Source organism: Hesperophylax consimilis, chromosome 6 (assembly GCF_061612785.1).
Source record: "Hesperophylax consimilis isolate HC1 chromosome 6, BYU_Hcon_1.0, whole genome shotgun sequence".
NCBI classification, from domain to species: Eukaryota; Metazoa; Arthropoda; class Insecta; order Trichoptera; family Limnephilidae; genus Hesperophylax; species Hesperophylax consimilis.
This window is the reverse complement of record NC_142841.1, coordinates 42,090,594-42,117,468: the sequence shown is the minus strand read 5'-3', so window position 1 is coordinate 42,117,468 and position 26,875 is coordinate 42,090,594. Positions and strand designations below refer to the sequence as shown.

General features: G+C 33.4%; 1 protein-coding gene across 1 annotated transcript in view; it reads right to left on the bottom strand.

Moving 5' to 3' along the window:
* The window catches only part of LOC149423384 (RYamide receptor-like), a 416,668-nt gene that overhangs the window by 14,789 nt on the left and 375,004 nt on the right, over nt 1–26,875 (bottom strand). The window contains exon 3 of the mRNA XM_089632736.1: nt 344–412. Within this exon, the coding sequence (XP_089488862.1) occupies nt 344–412 (69 nt within the window). The remainder of the gene's footprint in view (nt 1–343; nt 413–26,875) is intronic.

Genomic DNA, 26,875 nt, shown 5'->3' with positions numbered 1-26,875 from the left:
AGTATTTGTATTTTTCAAAGAATGCTTTTATACCAAATTTCCACATAGTTTTGAAAGCCAGTACTACTTATAAATATGAAAATATTAGTTGTTTCCAGAAAGGTCACCAATTTTACCGAAATTCGAAACCACATTAAACAATTCAATATTTTAATGACCGGCATATCTAATCGATGAGCAATATAAGTTCAAAGGATTTTTGCATACAGTTAACTTATACGTTATTACAAAAATAGCATTAGATGCTTATTTGCAGAACTATAATTATGGCATCAGTACGCCAAATCCCCGAACTTTTTTAACTAGAAACACATTGAAAACTGAATTAAGAAAATATACTTACTATGAGTATATTGAGAGGCAGCCAACATACTGTGAAGACAATGACAACGGTGAGCATCATCTTGATCATCTAGAACAGATAAAATAACAACAGTAAGCTTTCTGAAATTCAATATAACACTTTCCAAATTATGTGCATCATTAAAAACTTTGCACAACATCAATACATTTAAGAGATGCTGTCCAAACGAGGTTACAGAGGGCAATCATAATGTTTGGCCACAAGGTTACACTTCTTTATTAAGACGCGTCCACTAACCAATAAAAAGTATGGTAAAATTTTACGAAGCTTAGTCCTAATGAAGATAATAATTGGACAGTAAGACAATAACTTTTAAATGGGAGAAAATAATAAAAATAAAATAAAATAGTACCCAAATCCACATAATCGCTTAGGTGTCTTAGATGGAACTCTCAAATGGTATCTGGCATCATGAAACATGGTAAGTTTTTCCTCTCTGGAATTTCTAGTTCAACATATCACTTCTCTGTTTACAACGTTTTTTACTTTGAAAAACCCACATAACTCTCCCAAAATAATAACAACGCCCATATTATTTCTAGTTACGGGGAGCATAACATAAGATTATTGAAACTGGGTAAAAAAACCAGTAAATAATGCAAAATTACAATAGTTTTTAACAGTATTAGAAAACATAAAGACATGTATTCCAAATTCATTTTAAAATACTACTGTTTTCTATAAAAACGTTCACCTTACTTGAAAGGATATTTTAAATATAATATTTTTTCATTTTTTACTCACTTATTACAACGGTATCTACAACATATAGAAAAGGGCCTTCGTATTTCACAAATTTCGTACTTTAACCCAACGATAAAAGGGAGAATTATATTCGGTTATTCAGAAAATAAATGCTGAATTCATATTTTTTTCTATGGCGTGCCATGTAATTTTGTATGGGCACAAATCAATGGCACCCACAAACAATGGGTGAAAAGAAGCTTATAAAACGTTTGAAAACCAAGATTTAAGTGTCACTTTACGTTACTTGCTCTCCCGTTTCGTGGTTACATCATGAAATGTTCCTATAATTTGAGTAAGAGTATTGTTTATTTAATTCAATTTTTACATTTTTTTTTATATCATTACAGATTGGGGTAGTTATAATTTTACCGTTTAAACAGTGTATTTGCAGTGCCAACAACCTTGTAAGTGCGTTGTAGGGCATGAAAAGCATATTGATCTTTAGATCATTTAGGAAGTACGTGGCTCTCCCCACGGGTGAGTTCATAAACAAATGCTGTGGCTCACTCTACAGAAAAACAGACACCCCCGAAATACATTTGAGAAGGTAATAATATTTTGAAATAAAAATCAGTCCACAATTCATGCTGAATTGTAAATATAATTCACTGGATCGACGACGACGATGAAGAAATCTCCCAAAATCGCTGACGAAGAGGTCGAGTTCAATAGAAGGCGATGGAACTTCGAATAGTTTATATTTCTGCTAACATAATCTCGGAGTTCAATAGAGGCCAACGTCATCACATGTATAGTGGGAATTTGTATTATATAAGGTGTATCGAACATGAAAAATTATTTTATTTTGTTTAATATCAATTGCGGCTAAAGTTGCACACCTGAAGTTTGATGACCCCTTTTTCCAAATCAAAATATTTACCAGCTGAAAAATGCATCAATCTTTTAGCAGGCGGCAAAAGACTGGATCGAATATGAAACAGTTCGATAACTCTATTTTCAAAAACGAAATCATAATACAAAGGCTGTAATTAGGTGAAATATTATTAGTGCGCAATATAAAAATATGTTGTTTTGCAAGTTGACGATGACTCATAAAAAAACCTGCGTGTGGAACGGTAAAAAAGTTGTTTTGATAATATTGACGTCACAAGAACGCTTATAGGAGAAATTCTAAAGAGCAAAAAAAAACACAATGTTGGGCATTCAAGAAATAAAACGAGTGGACGGCACACCTCCAGTTACAACGCGATCTGTTATAATTTATAATTATAAATTCCTGAGTTTCAACTAAAAGCCGTATTCGCTTGTGTTCCTCCATCACGGCGCGATCATTTGAAAATATTACAACTATGTGCAACGAGCTATTTACTGCGTGTACTCTATAAGCTGAGCCAGACGCATCTGTCATCATTACAATAATGGGGTGTCTCCGTGTGCCGGCCTTTATAATCAAATGACCATGCCGCCGCTGAATTTCTGCTGGATACCGACTGAACTGGCCACCGCTGTTGATCATCTAAAGACTGGCCAAGTTCTGCTGCTGCTGATTGCTAGCCATTGATGCTGACGACCTACAAGCCGGCCAATTCTTCCTGGCTATCAACTGAATTAGCCATATATGCTGAAAACCTAGAGGCCGGCCAATTTTTCCTGGCTACCGACTAAACCAGCACTGATGCTGACAACCTAGAGGCTGGCCGATTCCTGCTGGCTACCGACTGAATCAGCCAATGATGCGGATCACCTAAAGGCTGGCCAATTTCTGCTGGCTACGAATTGAACTGGCCACTGCTGCAGCAGTCGCCTACGCCATTTGTTGTATCGTATGGCGCGATGATGCACAATGTGCTCCAATCTTGGCATTGAATTTGGTTGGCTGTAAGAAATAGGAAGTACCTATAAGCTACACTTCTTTGTACGTTCTGTATACCAGTACAATACTTGTAATTAAAATGTGAATTTTGATTTGAATTGTCTTTCTTTTATGATGGTTTGGATAGAACACCCCACGGTGTTTTATTTAAATCATTTTCCAGGTTGAGGGTTGATGTGTGCCGGTGCTTATTATTTACAGTCTTTTCTTGTGCAGGCAAACAAGTTCCGTACATAAGGCGTATATTTCGTTAATTTAAGTACAGCTTTTTCTTGAATTTTAATCAAGGTTATACCCATAAATATTTTATATCATTGAAGTAGAAGATAATACCAACAAATCTAAACGAACCATGAAATAGAAAAAAATAATGTACACAACTAGGAATCGAAACCAGGATCTCTTGTCTTACCGAGACAGCATCTCAACCACTCGACCATCGGGAGCTAATTATTAAAATTATATTTGTCGATCTCATATTTCAAATTCAGAATAAACAGTAATCTTGCAACTAATTACAAATTTAGAAAGATAATATTCGAAATATAAAAGCACATTTTAAAAACAATAGATTACTCCGACAAACGTCAATACTCCCAACTCAATTACGTAAAAAAACAATAGAATAATTCTCGACCGACCTATTATACAAGGAATCTAAATTATTTAACATTCGTAAATTATTTATATTACAAACTATGTGGTGTCGCGAAGCTGCGACTCCACTATATTTTAAGAGGTGGTGCAGAGCAAAGCCCTGCCACACGCCCAAAGGACCAGTCCCAAACTACACCGAAATGTTAGGTTATGGGACGATTTATGCATCCGACGAACCCGATGGACAGTGCAATAATCAACAAGGTATAAATCTGGGCTTCTGGAGCACAAGATAAACCCAGATTGGAATGCAGGAAAGATGGACTCACCCGTTGATGACTATTACACGTCTCCAGGAGTATTGGTTGATTTCACTTCACAAAATATATGTATAATCGCCCTGTCTGATATTAATTATCACTCCGAACTCTGATAAGCAACTGACCCCACTTGTCTGATTTTACATGTGTCGCAACAATATTTTTACTATGGTGACATTTTTGGGATGGGTAAAAGGGTAGGTAGGACATTTGCAGGATTTTGTATTGATATTACACTTGTCCATTAAGCCTGTGGATGCATACCTAACAATCCCCTATATATTGCGCGAACACTATGAAATATTTATTTAAAACAAAAATAATTTCAAAATAAATGAAAACAGAATGAGCAAAAGAACAAATAATATATTTTACACCCCCCAAACCAATACTAAATTAATGCAGACACATAGCAGTTTCATTGGTCCTCGTACATTTAACCTTCTACCACTACAAACTCAAATGATAAATAAAAAGATAGAATATTTTAAAGAGGTAAAATTATGGCTAAATGAGGCAGATATTGAAACGCTTTTACTATAAATTTATTGATCCTTTCTACAACTCACTTGCTGAATAATGTTTTCTCTTTACTTTTTATAATAACTATAAACAAACAAAAAAAACTTTTTCTACTAATGTATATTATACTTTAGGTACTTGAAATATAGTAATCGTTTTATACTACCCACACTCAGGCAGTGCCTTAGTGGATTTTCATTTCTTGTGTATATTATTTGGTATTATATATTGTGTTATTATATACTATCTATTAATATGTATAATATGTGTAAAGAAATGAAAATAAATAAAGTAATAAAAAAATTCAATTTTAAATATCTTCGAGTTATTTTTTTAAAATTCATTTCCAAACAGATTATGAACTTCACGTTAAAAAAACCCACATAAAATATAAACTGAATACTGTGGCATATTACATAAAAAAATAACGAACAAAATGAGACATCCCCCAATACCCACAAGCCTAGATTTATCACGGTGGTACATCGAATGTATAAAATTAGGTGAAATAATTACTTTATTGTCTGTAAATTTGTAAAATTATTTCTTTTGAATAAAATTTTATAAAAATACTAATTTTCCCCATATTTTGGCAGCTACCTTTTTAAAGAATCACAGAGTTCAAATGAATTGGTTTGAAGCCTAGATACTACGTAGGATAAATATATTCTCTTTTTATTTATATAGCATAGCTTTTGACCTTTCCTGAAGGTCTAAATGAATATTCAGAAACAAATATTGCTTTAACTCTTTTTTGAGGTTATAACTGTCAATTTAATATATCTAAAATTATAATATGTATGTTCTGGGTGACCTAGTTGTGACCGTTATTTTTTTTATTTTCTGTGTCGTGTTTTGTTTCATGTTTTGTCTAGATTTGTTAGTATTATTTTCTTCTTCAATGATATAACAGTTGATTCAATTGAATTGATATGATTCTATTCATTAAAACACTCTTCGTTATCGACGTGATGTCATTTCTCCATGACTCGGAAAGGCTGAAGCGGTAGCTAGGCGGTTACTGATGTCAGCATAATTCCTCAGAAAAGTATGGAGCTACTCCGAGGTGGTTACTCACGTCATCATAATTCCCCAGAGTAGTACGGAGCTACACAGAGACGGTTACTGACGTCCACATAATTCCCCAGAGTAGTACGGAGCTACACAGAGACGGTTACTGACGTCCACATAATTCCCCAGAGTAGTACGGAGCTACACAGAGACGGTTACTGACGTCCACATAATTCCCCAGAGTAGTACGAAGCTACACAGAGACGGTTACTGACGTCCACATAATTCCTCAGAGTAGTACGGAGCTACACAGAGACGGTTACTGACGTCCACATAATTCCCCAGAGTAGTACGGAGCTACACAGAGACGGTTACTGACGTCCACATAATTTCCCAGAGTAGTACGGAGCTACACAGAGACGTTTACTGACGTCCACATAATTCCCCAGAGTAGTACGGAGCTACACAGAGACGGTTACTTACGTCAAAATAATTCCCCAGAGAAGTACGGAGCTACACCGAGGCGGTTACTGATAAATCTCGACAGTGAAAACCTTTGCTTTTTGATAAATGACCTTCAAAAATTGGTCTATAATGTTTTTACCAAAATTATTAATAATGTATGTTATAAGACTATACCTTGGTTCAAAGAGAGAGCAATTCTAAATAATAAATAGGCAATATAAATAACTTGATTCTCTCAACGATTGATGCACTGACGCAAGCATACTACTCTGTAGATCCTGCTCGATCATGAAGAAGGTTTTCATTTTCCTACAGGAAATCTCAATTCCTTGCAGCTCTAGGGATTTCTCACATAAATCGGTGTTAAAAGTAGGGTGTTCTATTATTTTATTAAGGAAGCTTAATCTACCCAAATTGCGCAATGGTACACGTTTGCAGATAAAATATTTAAAAACATTCATAATAGAGTAAAAAATACTGATCGGATGTGGAACTGGAAAAGATGTTTTTATTCCACACATTATTTTAATACCGACCAATGCCATTTTAATTTAAGCGAGTGCGATTTCCCGTAAAACTGTATTTATCAATAAGTCACAAGGTCTAAATTCAATGTTGCTGGTTTAGATTTGAGTGTTGAGTGTTTTTCACTTGGACAACGATAAGTAGCCTGTAACTTCTAAGCCAAATTTGGTTATGCTGTCTAATGAAAATACAACTGTAAGCATTGTGTGTAAAGGCACTCTGTAGTTACTGGCAGTATAGTCTGATTCAAGATAAGACTTTGATATTTACAGCTAATATAACCTAATAAAGTCAATAAATTTGTAAGATGTGCAAAAATGTAAATTTACAATAAAATTTTAATAAAAAACAAAAAAAAATATGCAAATTAAAATCATTTTTAAATATTTGCTAAATGCACAATTTTTAGAACTATAAACTGTTAATGTCAAAGCGCCAAAAATTGATCGGATAGTAGTAATTTGCACCCGTGCGAAGCCGGGGCGGGTCGCTAGTATTTTTATACGAAAAAAAAAATTTCATTTTAATATTGCAAAAATATTGTTTAGATGATTATTTTTGTAAAGCAAATAATATAGAAGAAAAAAAAAATTTAAAAAAAACAGAGCTAAAGGTCATTCTTGTGTAAAAATTTTACAAATTATTAAATCAGAAATGATCGTCATAATTAATAATCATCCCTAAATAAAGAACCACAAGTAGCTACTCTTTATACCGGCCCCATTGATGATCTTGATGAAGAGATAGGTGAGAAAGCGGCGTCTATTTAGAGCGGTGGGTGCCCCGTCAAGTCAAGAGTCCTGGGTTCAAGTCCTAGATGTGACCGTATCTTTTTCTGATTTTTCTGTTAACAATTTTCTTTTAGGAATCGCTAATATTATATTCAATAATAATAACAATTTGAGGTTTTATTCATAAAGTTATTCCAGAACTAGATATTTGTAGTTACCAAATTACGCTTAGGGTAAAGGATTTCAACTCTGAACGATATTTTCTCATCAGGGCAAACCTGGAAAAACTCCATTCTTTAACTATTTTATTGTCCTGAAAATAATGCGTGCTTGGAATCAGCAATAACGAAATCAATGAGGGAAATTTAATTTGGCAGGAATTGATAAAGGAAATAAATGGAGATGAAGTGATTTGTAAACGCCATTGTTTGGAAATGCGGGTATATGAACGATATTCGATAAATCAAGGAGTACACAAGAAATTATAAGGAAATGATTGGAAAAACGTGTTAAAAGTCTATTTTTTTTATTTATCAAAGGAAAAGTATATATAAGTAATATGGCTTAAAATTTACTGTTGCGTGTTCTATAACACTTTGAGTGAACTGTAAAAAAACGATAACTAAAGCTCATTCAATTGGTTTGTAAATAGCACGGGAATAATTGGAAGAAGGAAAACAGCCTACCTGAACTCCCATGAATCCGGGCAAAAATACGGGTTCTCGATGCACTTTGCACTGGTGAATTTTCCTCCACAAACGAGACGAACAACAAAAGAATTTATTTTGGTATTTACACATATGATACAACGACGAAATTTAAGGTGGCACCTTCTTGATGTACGACACGTATTCGACTGGTATATGCGACAATTAGTGCAACAATGTTCATAAGGTCCAATGTGGGTAGGACTGTTTATAGGGAAGGAGATGGATAGTAGGAAAAATGGTAGGTAATTCAAAAAGCTGTTTCAATACTAAACATTCCGCCCGCCTTGAGGAAATGTACAAATTTTCTCAACAATCGACATAAAAAAAAGAAGATGAACAAAATATATATATATAAACTTAAGTTAATGTAACGAAAACTAAAATTAGAAACTAAATAGAACAAAATTTATTCGATAGGTAATCGATATAGTTTCACTACGGGGCGTTTAAAAACACCCTGTGGCGTACGAACTGAAACGACACGAACAATTTTATCAGCGCCAGGAAATAATTCAATAACTCGCCCAACGGGCCAACGCATGGGCGCAGAATGTGAGTCGTCAATCATTACTAGGTCGTCGACTTTCAGATCGGGTGATGATGATGACCACTTGTTCCGTTGTTGAAGAGTGTGTAAATATTCTTTTCGCCAACGATTCCAAAAATGTTGAGACATTTGTTTCAATAATTGCCAGCGCGATAGACGGTTCATTGGTACGTCCACAAAATCTTCTTCAACAACAGAAACTAGAGAATAAAATGAATAAAAAAATGCGCTGGAGTCAGGGCGTCCATTTCAGACGGATCCGTTGACATCGCGCCAATAGGACGAGAATTTAAGATTGCTTCGATACGAGTCAAAACAGTGGCTAGCTCTTCAAAAGTGAGTACTTGATTTCCCACTACCCTTTTCAAATGATGTTTAGTTGATTTAATTCCAGCCTCCGATACTCCGTTTAAGTGTGGGGCGGAGGGAGGATTAAAGTGCCAGATAATTGAACGAATGGCAGTAGCGTCTATAAGTGTGTTATTGTTTTCAGGTAATCTTAAAAATTTAGAAAGACCTATATGATATCTATTGGCACCGACAAAGTTGGTACCACAATCGCTATAAATGTTTTGGCAAAGTCCACGACGAGAAATGAATCAATCTAATGCTGCTATAAATGCTTCAGTGGATAGATCTGACACTAATTCCAAATGAACGGCTTTGGTCGATAAACAAACGAATAGACATAAATAGGCTTTATAGGTTTTAGCGCCGCGACGCCTACTTTCGCGGACTACAAACGGACCTCCATAATCGGTTCCTACATTTAAAAATGGACGACCTTCTCGAAAACGGGAAGCGGGCAAGTTACCCATCAAGGGTAAACTACCACGCGGGTTGTTTTTAAAACAAGAGATACATTTGCTCAAACGATGTCGAATTACGTTACGAGCCGAAATTATCCAATATTTTAACGATAGTATAGATTGCAATGCACGCGGACCAGGATGAAGGTACAAACGATGGTAATAATCTATTATTCAAGTTGTTAAATGACATTGCTTTGGTAAAATAATAGGATGTCTAGAGGTTTCCGACACTACTTGTGCAAAGCGAAGACGTCCGCCCACCCTTAATATTCCAAATTCATCGATAAAGGGAGCAAGCCTTTGCAGTTGCGGTGAACACACATTATGCGAGATTATATTATCTATATCTTGTGTAAAATAAATATTTTGAACGAATTTAATGCAACAGGTCAAAGATAAATTAATTTCTTTCAACGAGAGTGTGTTGCAACTTATCTTTGATTTCAAACTTAATCTATTAATAAATCGACGACACCAAGCTATAACTCGTAATAATTTCGATAGTGATGAAAATTTCAATAGAAACTCTTGGTCACGAGTCGACACATTAGTTGATAATGAAATAAGATTCTTCGATTTATACTCTGGTATTTGTTCTACCGGAATATCTTGAGGTTTAACAAAGGACCACTCCTCTACGGGTGACGATATAAAACGTGGACCATACCACCATAAGGAAGATTCGGCAATTTCACTTGGAAAAACTCCTCGTAACCCCAAATCTGCAGGATTTTCTTGCGACGAAATGTGAAACCAATGTTCGTAAGGTAGACTTTGAATGATGGTTTCAATACGATTTGCAACGAAAGTTTGCAAACGAAACGTAGGTGTTTTTAACCACGCCAAAACAATAGTGGAATCGGTGAAAGCTATAATGTTTTCTATTTGAAGTCGATCTTTATATACTTCTTTACAATAGGTTAACAGCTTTGCCAACAAAACTGCTCCAAGCAGTTCAAGCCATGGAATAGATATCACCTTAATGGGTGCAACTTTTGATTTAGATAGTAAAATGTGGCTTGAAATTTCTCGATTATTGATTGCAATCAAATAAACAACTCCACAATATCCTCGTTCAGAGGCGTCAGAAAAACCAACCAGTATACAACGACTTTTTTGAGACGTAGTAACAAAGCGATCAATTCTTAACTTTGATAGGGAAGGAAGTTCCGTTATATATTTCTTCCAATTCAAACTCATTTCCATGGGGATTACCTCATCCCAACCAAGTTTCAACTTCCACAATTCTTGCATGAAATATTTAGCGACAAAAACGACAGGGTTAATGAATCCCAATGGATCATATAATCGTGCTATGGTAGATAGCATTGTATGTTTTGTGCAGTGGTCACTAAAAGCATTATTAATTTTATATGTAAATTTATCGAGCGACGGGATCCATTGAATACCTAATAAATTAATATTTTTCTTATCACCGTCAAATTCAAAACTTAATGGTACTTCCCGATAATTGAGAGGAATGTCTTCTAAAACTTCAGGATAGTTGCTAGTCCATTTTCGTAATTCAAAACCACCCTTTTGAAGTAATGCATTCAACTCCATGATGTAATATCGAGCGCTTTCCAAAGTTTGCGCACCACTGACAATGTCATCTACATATGTGTCATTAATTAATATGCTTGCAGCCTTTGAATAGTTAGATTTTTCATCAGCTGCTAATTGATGCAATGTTCAAATAGCTAAGAAAAGGGCACTTGCTGTCCCATATGTGACCGTTTGTAATTCAAATTCTTTTACAGGATGATTGCGCGACTCCCGCCATAATATATGTTGATAATTACACGAGTTTGAATCCATGAGGATTTGTCGATACATTTGACGTATGTCAGCTGTAAAAACGACTTTGTGTATACGAAAATTACACATCAATTCGACTATGTCCTTTTGTAATTTTGGACCCACCAAAAGTATATCATTCAATGCAATACCCGATGATGTTTTGGTACTTGCATCAAAAACGACTCTCAAACGAGTTGTAGAACTTGTCTCCTTGATTACGCCGTGATGTGGTATGAAATAGTTTCCAACTGGTGACCGAGATGGTATTTCAATCATATGTTCCAAAGTTAAATACTCTCTCATAAAAGAAATATATTGCGATTTGAGATCAGGATTTGAATCCAGCCTCTTTTCTAAATGCATGAAGCGCGACAATGCGGTGTCATATGACTTTCCCAATTTTTCTGGGCTTTCCTTAAATAGTAAAGCTACGACATACCTCCCGTCTTTGTTACGGTAGGTATTTTCAATATACAACTTTTCACACCGAATTTCATCAGGGGATCGAATTTCTTTCAACGAGGGGACATTTTCGATTTCCCAAAAACATTTAAGTTTATCGTCAATTGAGTCATCCATTGAAGTAAAAAATGAATTTATCGAATCATTTGACGATCCGACATTTCCCATTAAAACCCATCCTAATGTTGTTTCGATGGCAATAGGTTCATTTTCTTTGCCGACCAATTTACCTGGGCCTAATAATGAGGCAAAAATATTACTTCCGAGTAGAATGTCAATTGCTGATGGCAAGTAGAAGGTTGGGTCTCCTAATTTGAGTCCTCTAATATGTTGCCAGTCATGTTCAACGATATGAGACGACGGCAAATACGATGAAATGTTATTGATAATAAGGAAATCTGTAGTAATACCAGACTCCTTCGAGGCGACAGGACGAAAATTTGTTTTTACTAATCCGTTTGATCCAATTGTGCGAGTGCCACCAATACCGACGATAGAAAATGAATGTTTACTTGAACGAGAAAAGCCGAGGCGTTTTGCACACTCCTCCGAAATGAAATTAGCCTGACTCGCCGAGTCCAAAAGAATTCTTGCTTTTTGAAAAACGCCATTTATTCCTAATATTTCCACGTAGGCTGTGGAAAACAGTACCGATTTACTATTTTTATTGTAGAAAGTTGTTAAAGCAAGTGGTTCAGAATTTTCTTGATTTTCAGAATTTTCCTGATTTTCAGTATTTTCAAACATTTTCTTTGGAAAATGCAACAGGCTGTGATGTCTAGCTTGACACTCATTACAAGAGAAACGAGACTGACAATTTTTTGCATTATGTTTATTTTGTAAACAGTTGAGACAGAGCTTGTGCTCCTTGGCGAATGAAAATCTGTCCTTTGGTGACAGACGTAAGAATTTTTCACATTTATTCAGATAATGTGACGATTTACACACAACACATTTATTTACGACATTCGACACAAAAGAACTAACATTATTATTATTATTATTCGAACGATTTTTAATGTTATATGATTTTGAGGGGCTTTTATTAAAGATTTCCCTTTGTGACAGACTTTCCGGAAAAACGCCCAACGCGGTCTCTTTAGCTAGACATTGTTGCTCCAAAAAATGTAATAATTGGTCAAATGTAGGCACTTTTTCCGTAATTCTTCAATACGTAATTCTTTTGGTAATTTACGTAAAACAATATGTAATAATAGGAAACTCCATTCATGTACTGGAAAATGTAATGCCATTAAAGCCGCTACGTTTTCCTTCAATATTTAAATAAATTTCCTCAAGTTATCATTGGCTTTGACAATTTGAGATGACAATATTAACTCTATATGGGTATCTGCTATTAACCGAATGTTGTCGAATCTTGCCTTTAACAAATTGTAGGCAACAATATAATTTTCTTCCGAAATAGGAAGATGTTTAACACAAATAAATGCTTCTCCAGATAAACTACTAATTAAATAATGCATTTTTTGTACAGGATTTAACGTATTATTTGAATGTATTAACGAATCAAAAGTATTTGTGTAATTTACCCATTCTGTTGAAATTCCAGAAAAATTTATCAATTTAATTTTCGGAAGTGAAATATTTGAATTCTTAGTAACATTTTTACTTTCAAAATCATTTTCGAAGTTTTCCGGAAACAATTCACTGTGATGTGACTGTATTTCGTAATAAATATCTTTAAATTCAGAATATTTTGTTTGCAAAGTTGCAATTTCAGATTCCTCCTTTTTCGAAGTTTCCAAAAGCATATGACACTGTACGAAATTATCTCTAACTGTTGTTATATCCGAAAAACGTGCTTTAAAAATCTTCTTATCTGATAACTCCGATGTTTTTAAAGCCTTAACCGCCGACGCGCGAATACTTTCTAGATCTAAAATCGCCAATTTATATTTGATTGCGTTCGATGCCATATTTGCAGATTTAAGAAAAGTATTTTAGTAAACAAAATTCCGAAAAACAACAACACACTATTTTGACAGCTAGATAATTTGTAAACAATGTATTCCAATATGGCCGTCCAATTGACAGCTGACTACTCAGTAGTACCAACTTAAAAACCAGCCACTTTCTGATTATTGAAACAATCTGTTTTACCGACACGACAATATTCAAAAATAATTGCACCTACCTACTTCAAATTTGAAGGTAACAAATTTAAGATTACCCACCGAATTTGCAAACAATATTGACAATATTCTAGGTACTAAATTTATGCTTCTATTATTGAATAATGATTCTAAATTGTTGAAACAGCTTTTAGACAGGAGAATGGATGACAAGGTTGTGATATTCAAAAAAACAATTGAATGGCTAATTGAACCGATGTTCAATATCCAACCAGATCGATATCCGGCTCGAAGGACCAAACAATGTTGCGTGTTCTATAACACTTTGAGTGAACTGTAAAAAAACGATAACTAAAGCTCATTCAATTGGTTTGTAAATAGCACGGGAATAATTGGAAGAAGGAAAACAGCCTACCTGAACTCCCATGAATCCGGGCAAAAATACGGGTTCTCGATGCACTTTGCACTGGTGAATTTTCCTCCACAAACGAGACGAACAACAAACGAATTTATTTTGGTATTTACACATATGATACGACGACGAAATTTAAGGTGGCACCTTCTTGATGTACGACACGAGCTCGACTGGTATTTGCGACAATTAGTGCAACAATGTTCATAAGGTCCAATGTGGGTAGGACTGTTTATAGGGAAGGAGATGGATAGTAGGAAAAATGGTAGGTAATTCAAAAAGCTGTTTCAATACTAAACATTTACAATGACAACATTTAATACTACTCTTTCAGAGAAGCATTAACTTGTGGTTAGAAGAGGAGTGTACATTATATTATTGTAGATATACATATAGAATCACAAGAAGTAGGAAAAAAATATATTGTAGGTAAAATGTACTACTAGTAGCTATAATATATATAAAATGATGTTATTAGTTTCTGGGATAAAGACCATTATTATTATTTTTTTTTAATATGTATGTATATGTATTTGGAGAAGAATTTGCTTCTTAAGTAGAATATTTCCTGTAAATTTTTTTGATAATTTAACTTAAAAATATTTTTTCAAAATGCTCAAAGCTTCGCTTTTGTCGTTTATGATTCTGATTTACTCAGGGAGTTGATTGAAAAAGGTTTTTCCTTGGTATGTATTGTAACTTTGTGCAAAGGAAGTGTTTAATTTTGGACATCGAAAAATGTATTTAAGTCGAGTGCGATTTTCAGTTAGAAATTAGTAATTTTCTTTTTCTTTTATGATTTGAATTAATGCATTTTTAATGTACAGATCTTTAAAAGGAGGTACTTGAAATTCTTCGAATAAGCGGTCTTTTTGGTAATCCGAAGGTTTTTTTAATATGATTTTAATAATTATTCTCTGCACGACTTCTATTGGAAGGAGGTTGGTTTTATATGCGGATCTCCAACTAATGATGGCATATTGTAAAATTGATTGAACCAAAACATAGTATATTTAACATAAGTTTTTTATCGACAAAAAAAATCTGATTCTTAAGAATATATATATTAGTTTTCTAATCTTTTTTACAACTTGACATATTTGGTCTTTCCACTTCAGATTTTTATCTATTATTATTCCTAGATATTTGATTGTGTTTTTTGTTTTTAATATTTAGCAGTTTGTGCAACAATAATTTTTATCGTGTGTTTTAGAATTGTCATGTATGATAATGTCAAAGTGTTTAGGGGTGTCTTTTGATTGTATTGCAAATGGAATGACAAATGTTTTATCGCTATTTAGTGATAGTTAATTAATGTCGAAGAAATTTTTAATAGTATTTATATCTTCTGTGGCTTTTAGCATTACTTTTTCCAAGTCTTTTCCTTTATTATTAGTACTGTATCGTCGGTATATGAAGTAATTTGTCCATATAATGGTTGAAAGAAAATATCGTTAACGTATATTGTAAAAAGAATTGGTCCAAGCACCGTACCTTGCGGGATTCCAAAGTCTGATATTTCTTTATCACTATTAACCTAATTAATTTAAATAGTTGGTAATCCATTTAATCGCATTTTCTTTTATACCTATATTTTCCAATTTTCTCAGTAGAATTTCGTAGGATATGCTATCAAAAGCTTTTTTAAAATCAATAAAAAATACCTGCACATTTTTCGCCATTATATAATTATTCGTAAATGTGTGAAGTTACATTAGCAATCGCATCTTGTGTACTGAGTGATTTTATTGTTTTCTAGGAAATTAACCAGCTGTTTCTCGTTTGTATTTGACTTATATTTATATTTTCAAATGAATTGTTACAAAATGGTGTATATTTTTTGCCTGCCGTTTTAGGGATATCTCCACCAAGTGACAAAATGATGAAATTTTTCGTGGGGCGTTTCCGTTTTCCTGAAGTGAAATGGATTTACTAAAGTGATTTAGTAAAACAACTTCATTTTTTTTTCTTCATTTACTTCTGGTGAAAATTAAGAAGCATTTTTAAGTAGCTACATTCTTCCTTGAATAGATTTTTCGGTCAAGTTCATTTGACCTGGCTCACATACAACAATTGAAAAACAATCAGACGGCCAAATTTTTATTATTTTGTCACAAGTTTTTTATGGGACCGATCACTCTATGGCACCAGCAGTTTTCTTTCATATCAGCCTTCACCACATTTATATCATCCATCTGTTTGTGAATATCCCTGCTTTACTAAATCGTTAACATATTTTATTTAAATTTAACTTTTAAATCTGCATTATCCAGACCCAAAGTTAAGTAGCTTACAGCTCTGCCACGGAACTCATATTACTAAGTAGATACGTAGAATCAGCAATTTCCAACCTTCCCTTATCGTTTTCAACCCCTTTTTGTCTGTTATCTTTCGGAATAATTCACATAATACAATGGAGCGGGGTAGGTAAATTAGGGAAGCCCAAAACTCAATCAAGCAGAACTCTTGTGTATTACATTAAATAACTCACGTTGATATAATCTCGTTTGCCTCCCCCAAATGAATTCATTTGTAAATTACCACCAAACCTTCAAATCGTTCACTTTGACATCTAAATAAAAACCTTTATCTTTGTAATAAAAAAATTTACTATGTACTTAGCGAATATTTAGGTAGAAAAAATAATTAAATAATATATAGGTACTGTGAAAAAAGAATATATAATGTATTATATATTACAATATATATATAATATTATATTGTAAGAATATATAATATGATGGTCCGATGCTTTGTAGGGAACCCGCTTGCACAGCGCGTGTGTAAACTGTGCACCCTAAAGTTTAAGTTTAGACGGAATTCAATACTTCGTTCGTGTGAAAGCACTATGAAACAATACATGATTATTACACTTTAACCTGATTTATTAATAACAATCTCAGTGATCGCTAGTTCAAGTCATCTCTCTGGGAACCATCAAAATACAAATAACACAGTGATACCATTTATTGGGCAACAAAGTTATGCATGTTATTATTAAATTATCTTAAAACAATTGCACGGAACAATTGTATGCTGGAAGGTACTGACTCCGTTTCATTAAACCCTTAAACTTATTTTTATCAATATTATGTTTTACGAACACGCAATATTCTAACATCGCCATAGCATATTTGACTTGTCATTTAAAAATTAATTTTTTGCCCTCTTACTCAAATGTATCAACCATAATACATTAGTAGTCTTCGCATCTCTCAGCGAACACGTACGGTGTAAACCATAGTGCGAACAATAAAACTTGTAAAAGTAAAATAAATAATAATATGTTTGCAGATGATACTTACATCAAATGTGCTACAAAATCTACAGAAAATTGAGGAATTTTTACAAACAGACCTAAATAACATAATTAAATGGTCCCACGACAATGGAATTATTATTAACGCAAAAAAAAAAACAAAATATGTGCTTATTTTTTAGTAGATAAAAATATTGAAAAATTATGTAGGCAGATTATACGAAATTTAATGTATGCTGTACAAGGTACAAGACCAGACTTATGTTTTGCTGTTTCAATGCTAAGTAGGTATCAATATTGTGCAAATAATATATTGTTACCTGCTCTAAAAAGGGTATTGCGCTATGTTAAGTATACATTACATTATAAGTTGATTTACAGATGCACAGATGTAGGTTAAGAGGGTTTTTGCGATGCAGATTGGGGTGGTAATATAAATGATAGAAAGTCCACTTCCGGTTATATGTTCTTATTCTCAAAATGTTTAATATTATGGAGTTCTAAGAAACAAGCATCTGTGAGCCTGTCGTCAACTGAGTCTGAGTAATGAGTATGGCTGCTGGAATGAGTATGGCTGCTGGTAAGGCTTGTTGGTTGATAAACTTATTGAATGATTTTGGTTTTCAAAATTTTTGTCCGGTAAACATTTTTTGTGATAATCAGTCAACAATCTTGACTGCAGCTACAGAATCTATTAAACGTTTGAAGCACGTAGATATTCGTTTTCACTTTGTCAAAGATCTAGTGAAAAATAATGAAATAAATATAAAATACATAAAAACTAGCAAACAACCAGCGGATATTCTCACTAAATCATTGAGTAAAGAGTTATTTGTACGATTTATTGGAATGTTATTACATTGAGGGAGGATGTTGTAATATGGCAATGAAATAACATTCAGTTGGTAACACTACATGAACAGGAAGTAAGTGTCAAAAGTATAAGTCTCTGTAATGGCTGTAATGTATGTGCTCTGCTACAATAAACGTTATTTTGGTTATTAAAGATCACCATCTATTATTTATCAAGACTACAATTAAAATATCGCAAAATGTAAATGGAGATAGAACAAAAAGACTTAAAATTCCGGAATTATTTAACTCATTACCAGAAGATATTAAAAATGAGACATGTCATTCAAAAATAAAAACAAAAATTAGATCGTTCTACCTACTTCAAACATAAAAACAATTAATATTGTGGTACCAAGATATCAAGTTGAAATTAAATATATTATTATAAGCTAATAAATAGAAAAAGTGAGAGATTTCTTACAATTAAACTGATTGATCAGTTTTGTAAGATCTAAGTAAGAGAAAATAATGTACAAATAAAAAAAACTGAGTAAACACATATAAAAAAACATAATAAGATAGCTAAAATAGATATTTTTGTCGACATTTTTAAAGTTTCAAAAAAATAATGTCATACTATTGCTCAATATGCAACAATAATATTGTTGGGCTAGTTAAATACATTCGGTATCACTAACATGAGTCTCTCATTGTATTATGTGTCATGCATAATACATTCGGTATCACTAACATGAGTCTCTCCTTGTATTATGTGTCATGCATAATACATTCGGTATCACTAACATGAGTCTCTTTTTGTATCATGTGTCATGTATGAGGGTTTCATTCTTATTTTTTATAAACACCTCTGCCTTAGGTTACCCCAAGTGGTTCGCTGCGTTTGGTGTCTTAGCAGGTGTGCTCGGGATTGTCTAGGTCTTGGCTGCGGATGTGTAGGAGGGATAGATTTGGAGAGACATGATGTGGGAGATCTTTTAACCTCTCCAGCAGGAGGGGTGAATTCAAACATCGGTCACTCCTGGACTTGCATCCGACCTACCCCCATATTCCTTCCCACCCCTCATAGTTCTTTCCTTCTCAAATCATCCTCTCCTTCCTTTCCTTAAAAAAACCCTACATAGCCTCCCCAAAGATGACGTAGGCCCCGAGGAAAACTATTTCCTCCTGTGTGGAGCTAATGTAAAAACAAGAACACAGTATAAATAAATCTAAATAAAAAATGCATTCATAATATAATGTTTAAAATGTAAACATAAATGTTATGTTTTAATCTATTATATAATTATATTTTATTATTTTTCATCCTTGTAATAACTAATAAATTGAAATGCGAAGCAAGAACCAGTTTAAGTTTTAAACCTTTTTTATGAATATGTATGCTTAGCAATAAGGAAGTTGAGTGAAAAATATTGTGACTTATAAAAAATATGTTCATGTAGATCAAAAAATATCGATTCTAAATATATAAATATATTTCTATATTATTATTCTTAGAATTAGTTAAACGATCTTGAAAAAGCATTCAATAGCAATAGACTGTATACGCTCCACAATTGGTCGAAAGAGTTCTGACGTCACATGTGTCGTGACTTGTACGTACAACGGATCACCTATGGTGCATCTCTTTCTATTACATGAGAGATGGTCGGCTTAGATGAGAGAGGTGTATAGGCCAAATGTTTATTTGGGTTTGTCATATATATGTACGTATTTGTTGTTATTATTATATGAAATGGATTTCTAAAGATACATATTCGTATAGTGCTTTATAATAATATGTTGTTTATTGCATAACTTAGAAGTTTTTATTATTATACATGTCACATAACATGTGATACACTTCAGGCCGCCGGCCGCCCAGAAAAGTCTCACAGTGAACTGGGCTGTAAACCGTTATTTTACTTTTGGTCTTTACTTTTCTGCGCGGTGGTCCTGAATTCGCGCGGGGCACCTCAACAAATATCGACGGGAATACCGTACCGGGCGGGAAAAGCAAATATTCTAACTTAATATATTAATTTAACTATGAAATCTTAATCAATTTTCTTTTTTTTAATAACATCAATTCTAATAGACGGTTAACATTGGTAAAAAAATTACTGGAATTCCTTGTTAAAAGAATTAAAATTTTTTCCATACAAAATGCTTAAGCGACGTGGTTTTCACAGTTCGAATGACGTCACACACACACCCCGCCTCTTACCGCTCGGATTCCGCTCGTTTTGGCGGGCTTGATAAAATTTAAACTTTGAGAATTAATTTAATTATGAAAACAAACTTTAAAAAAAAATACCAGTATTTAAGTTTGAATGCAAACATTGATAAAAAAAAATAAAAAAATGGACTCAGCTTCCTTATTCAAACTACAGTTACCTACCTTCATATTTGAATACTTTATTATTAAGTTAATATACCCAGGTATTATTTTAGGGTTTGCTAAACAAACATCAGTTGACTTTTTAAAATCTATTTTCTTACCTTCTTCTATCTTCTTCTTTAGTACCGCCGCCCCGGGAACCATTTATTGGATTACCAACACCTCTACTAAAAGTCACCCTAAGTGGTTCGCAACGTTTGGTGATTTATCAAGGGTGCCCGGGTTTATTGTGTGAGGTGTGCTCACCAGCTGCGTAGCGTGCCGGATCGGGAGAGACTGGTTTGGGGAGACCCATTGACCTCTCTAACTGGTCTCTCTTGACCCAATGCTAGGGATACGTCATTCGCCCGTCACTCCTGAACACACAATCCCTAGATTCCTGCCCACCACTCAAACCCTTTTCCTTTCCAGAACTTCTACTCCTTCCTTTCCTTAAAAAGACCCTTTAAACAGCACCCCCAAGGATGACATAGGCTTTGAGGGAAACTTTAAATATTTATATCCTGTACTAAATAAATTAATAAAAATAATTTTAAAAAATTATGAAAATACATGTAAAAACAATTAAGTACATAAAAAATGATTATTCTAATAGAAGCATCGAAAAACTTACCTAAGTTAAATAAAAACATAATTCTTAATAAAAGATAAAACTTTTCGAACTTTAATATACATACGATTATTCAAAAGATACAATTGTGTTCAGGCCTCACAACTGCCCTAGTCATACCCAGAGCCAGGTATTTTGAGAGTTAGAAGAGCGCAAGGAAGTGAAGGATTTGGAGACCTGGCCATTCAGATCTGTTACGCAATGTATCGCTTATAAATTTTTTCTTTTGTCAGGGCAATATTGATAGTTTTTTCCTTTTTTTGTGGATATTTGATTAGGTACATTCAATTTTACCGATAAATCTTTTACTGAATGTTTTTGTATTTATCAATATGAATAGCAAACTATGTGTAATAAAACCAATTATGACCAAATGAGAAATATGAAAATCCTCAAAGAATGAAAGGCGTAAGCTTAATGAGTAAGATTAAAAAAGGTACGCTTAGATGGTTAAGGTATTTAGAGCGGACAAACGAAGAAAGGAGTGTTAGGAATATTGATTTATTTATACATTTATTTATTTATTTATTAAGACATACACAGTACAATCAGATTACTACTTAAACGTCAAACAGTGAATATGTCAAAATTTTAGCTCCTATAAAAACCCAGAAAACTATGTGTAAAACGTGATATTAGCGAAATCCGACTTCTAATATCAAATTCGAACATACAATATCAGTTTCATGGATAATTTTGCCTAAAACAGTGCCTAAAAGTGATAAAAAACTAAAATAAACACCACTTCTGGTAATCGCCGTGACACTTCGATATCGTAAAAAAACTAGGTGTTAAATGTGATATTGGGAAATCCCACGTAAAAATCAAATTTAAATAACAACTATCGTCTAAATACAGTGCGCAAAAGTTTTAAATAACTTAACACAGTTAGATTAGTGCAAATCGCCGTTACGCTGTGTCTTTTTGCCAGATTAAATTGTCAAATCATTGATACCAACAACACCAACGGAAACGAAAGTTACTGTGAAAAAACAATTAAACTTAAACCAAACTTAAATAAAACTATAATAAAAAATAAAAAAATAAAAAGAAATTATTATCATTTATAACTTTGAAATAATAAAAACTTTAAAAAATAAAAATAAAAGCACTCCAGTGACATCTATTGACACAAACTCAAAGCTAACAACAATAATCATACTTACGCCATCTGTCAATTAATCCTAGTGCCATTCAATAATAATTATTGAGAAACATATTTCTATGGGAGGTGCAGACCGGCAAAGACTATTTTTATTTTAAATTTGAATATTTCACACCAACAAAATGCCTAACGTCGATTCTCCAATGAATGAAGCCAACCCATTTGGGACATCTAGTCTAACGCCAAGATCGCCTAATCAAAGTAAAAGAAGGAATCGTGCCGTACGCACAACATCTGAGGTTGCGTCTGATCCTGAAGATTACACTACAAGCCCGAAAAAATCAGGGGAAATTAGTGATGATTCATTACAATTGGATCCTATATTTACTAACAACAGAAATGCAATGACAACAGTAAGAAAATATCTTAATACAATAAAAACAACGATTATTGAATGTAAAGGAAAGATATCTGTAATACAAAAAGAAACTATTTATGTTGTTATGGAAAACTTATTTGATTTGGTCGGCCATATGAACACGGAAATGTCTGAAATGAGGGGAGAGTTAAAAAATTTACGACCACTGGCCAAGCATATTTGTGAGATCAAAAAATTAATTATTAAAGAAAATAAAGCTGTCACAACTAAAATTGACAAAAACATCGAAGATATTAAAATAAATGCGGAAATAAAATCGTATGCGGAAATAACAAGAAATGACAAAAATAATGTGGAACCACCAAACTGCAAAAAACATGAACCAATAGTCATTGTTAAGCCGAAAGATAAACAACAAAAAAATACAGTTACAAAGGATGAAATAAAACAAAATATAGATCCAGTTAATTTCGGTGTCACCGGAATAAGAAATTTTAAACAAGGAGCAGTAATCGTAGAATGCAAAAATACAGCTGCATCAAAGAAGATGGAGGAGCAAATAATCTCAAAGATGGGAGGAAAATATGTCGTGAATACACCTAAACCTAAGAATCCTAAACTAAAAATCATTGGTTTAACAGATAAATTCACTCCGGAAGAAATTGTATCGAAAATTAAAATGCAAAATGATTACCTCGAAACAATTGAATCAAAAATTGAAATAAAATTTATAAAAGAAGTCAAAACGAAACGAGGTGACGTTAACTACATCATTTTCGCGGAAGTTGACGGAAAAACATACCATAGAATGTTACAAGAAGGCAGAGTAAATATTGGATGGGACAGATGTCGAGTATTCGACAACATTTCACTTTTAAAGTGTTACAAGTGCAATGGCTACATGCACAAATCACAAGATTGCAGAAATGAAAAAGCATGCACTCGTTGTTCCGGAACACATGACGACGACAATGAAAACTGTCAAAACGACATCCAATGCATTAACTGCAAGAAAATGAATGATCGACTAAAATTACAACTGTCAACTGACCATTTTGCTTGGAGTGATGAATGTTCTGTGCACATGAGAAAAATTGAAGCGGAAAAAAAGAAAATTGATTTTTTATGTCACTAAAGACCTGCTCTATGGTAAACAGTAACATAAAATTATCTTCGGACAACCAATCAGATAACGAAGAGAGTTTTTACATCCATAACATACAAAATTCGCCTGCTCACCATGAAGAGTTATCCGCCAGAGCCGGAAAAACCATCAATATAATGCATCAAAATGTACAATGCATTCGAAATAAAATCTTAGAATTAGAAAATATTTTGTGTGAAAAAAATATCGACGTTTTTTGTGCTAGCGAACACTGGTTACAAAAGGGTGAAGCGACATCTATCAATTTTAAGGGCTATAAATTAGGTTCAATTTTTTGTCGTGAGAGCCATATTCATGGAGGTGTCTGCATTTACCTAAACGAAAACATTGCTTTTACAGAACTAGAAAGTGTTAAACAAATAACGAAAGAATTTGTATTTGAATGTGTTGGTATTGAAATCCCAAAGCTTAAAATGATAATTTGTACAGTTTACTATAATGACTCTGATATAAATATTTTTTTTTGAACAACTTGAACTATTATTAAACAAAATTTGCAAAAACAACAAAAAACAAATAATACTCTGCGGTGACTTAAATATTGATACAAGCTACAAGAACAAAAACGCAGATTCACTCAAAAACACACTAAAATCTCACAACATACGCTTGATTATTGATAAACCTACTCGTATACAAGGAAATAAAAAAAGTATAATTGATCATATAGGTACAAATATATCAAAAAGCTCTTACACATGGGAAGTCACAGAATTAGCTGTATCAGATCATATGGCACAGTTAATGCACGTAAAAACAGAATATAATATAAACCAAACGTGGTATACAAAAAAACAATTATTTAACACAGAAAACACAAACATTTTTAACAATTACATATCGTGTATATGTTGGGAACCACTTAAATCCTTTGAATCCATTAATGACAGCTACGAATACTTCATTAATGAAATAAATAATGGTATGAAGCTTTGTTTCCCCTTTAAACAGTATAAATATCCCCAAAAACGCAAAATAAATTGGGTAACGACTGGTATTAAGATATCTATTAAACAAAAAAGACATCTGTACATGAAACAAAAAAACACAAATGACCTCACAATCATAAACAATTACAAACAATACAAAAAAATTCTCAGTAAAGTAAAACAGGTAGCTAAACGGAATTACAATAGTAAACGAATTCAAAACGCGCAAAATAAAACCAAAACATCGTGGAACATAATAAAAGAGAACTCAAATAATTCTAATTCTAAAAGTAAACCAAAAATCTGTCTTAAAATAAATGATAACCTGGTATCAGAACCAAAAAACATTGCAAATGAATTTAACATTTTCTTTGCACCACCGCCACCACCACAAAACACATCTCTACATCCACAATCTGCCAAAACAGTCAAAAACAAACAGTCGCGATCATTCTTTATAACGCCTGTAAACAGGGAGGAAATTATTAAAATCATCGTAAAACTGAAAAATAAAAGCAGTGTCGGCACTGACAAAATCCCTATAAAAATTATAAAAGCATGTGCAGAAGCGTTAACACTAGAAAGACCGGGTACTGCTCCATACCTATAAAGACCACAACGGTCATTTTGACCGCTGATAACATACGAGTTTATTATTATTGTAATTGTGTAATATTTGGCATAATATTAAATAAAAAAACAATAATTATGTAATGAAATAATTTATTTTAATAAATTAGGTGCACATTTAGTACAAACTGTTGTTTTTTTATAATATCCTAGGCACTTTCCGCAAACAGATTTCTTACAATTATCACATGTGTCAGTTGTTTTATTTTGTTTACATTTTGTTTTAATTTGACACTGTCGTCTTTTAGAAGTTTTATTTTCTGGTTCCCTTTCTGTCAATTATTTAGGAGCAAACACAACTGGACCAGCTCTGGTATTTGTATATGCTGACCTTAGTTCTTCAACAAGCTTTAGAATAAAATTGTGACGAGATATATTTATTTTTGTTATCTTTTTATAAATTATCCATGCATTTATAGCGGCTAGATCAAGTATGTTGTAGAAAACGTGCACAGGCCACCTTCTACTTCCAGCTCTTACGGAATATTTACGAGCCATTTGGTCGATTATATCGACACCATATTTTGTAGAATTGTAAAATTCAATCGTTTCGGGAATTTTCTTTGTTCTGTCGCCAAATTGAACATCCGGATATACTGTACTCAATATCATTACATTTTTCTTCGGTTTTCCTTGATGAACAGTTAGTGTAGTACCATTGTTAGCCTTCAAAATAAATGATTCATAACGTGGAGTACAAATGGTTTTGCAAACTGCTGGTATTTCTCTCCTGGCCCTTTTCATCGTTTCGACAATACTTGTTTGTTCAGCTCGCAATTTCTCTGCCAGCTTCATCGAAGCAAAAAATTTTTCAGTTGTGATGTTTCGTCTTTTCTTGAGATATGGTTGTAATAGTTTCATTATTACATATTCTGGTAGTGACTCATTTGATTTTTCTTCAGTTTTACCTAAATATGGAAATCCATTACATAGGTATTTAGTATCTACAGCCACCACAAGCCAATATTTTTCCAAATTTGTCAGGCTTATTTGCTATATACTGAGTAAATGGACAACGAGTTTTGCTAGGAAATAGCTTTTCATCGCCGGACTTTTCATACGGAACGTAACACAGATTACAGTTTTCAATGAACTTGTTCCAAATTGCCGATGCTAGTGCAAATTTATCAGTTGCCTGTCGTGAAGATCTCGTAATTAGCAAATATTTAATAATTTTTTGAATCTGTTCTTACTTATAGTTTCTTTGAATATGAGGAGTCCCCATAATATCGACTATAATAAGTCTTTTAGAACTTTATTGTTTTCAACATATCGCTTCGCATAAGGGTGTTGGGCCTGCAACTTCTCTGAGTACATTTTGTCAATTACGTCGTCCTTGCTGGCTGGAAGTACTCTGAGTATGTGATGTACAGGTCCATTCTGTACCGTCAACTGCAACCATCTCTCAACATCATCTCCAATTTCCGGAAGGTCTGTTACTCTTGCAGAAAAACGTCCTCCAAGTTGTGTAGATCTCCCTCCGCGGCTGCCTCTTATTCTAAACCCTCGACCATGACGATTTGAAATCGGATTTCTAGGAAAAGATGTCGATGTCATCTGAAGATCTTCATCTGATTCTGTAGCGTCCGATGAAGAAATATTGGGCTCCAAAACAAAAACGGTGTCATCAATTTTACTGGCGCGACATTCTTC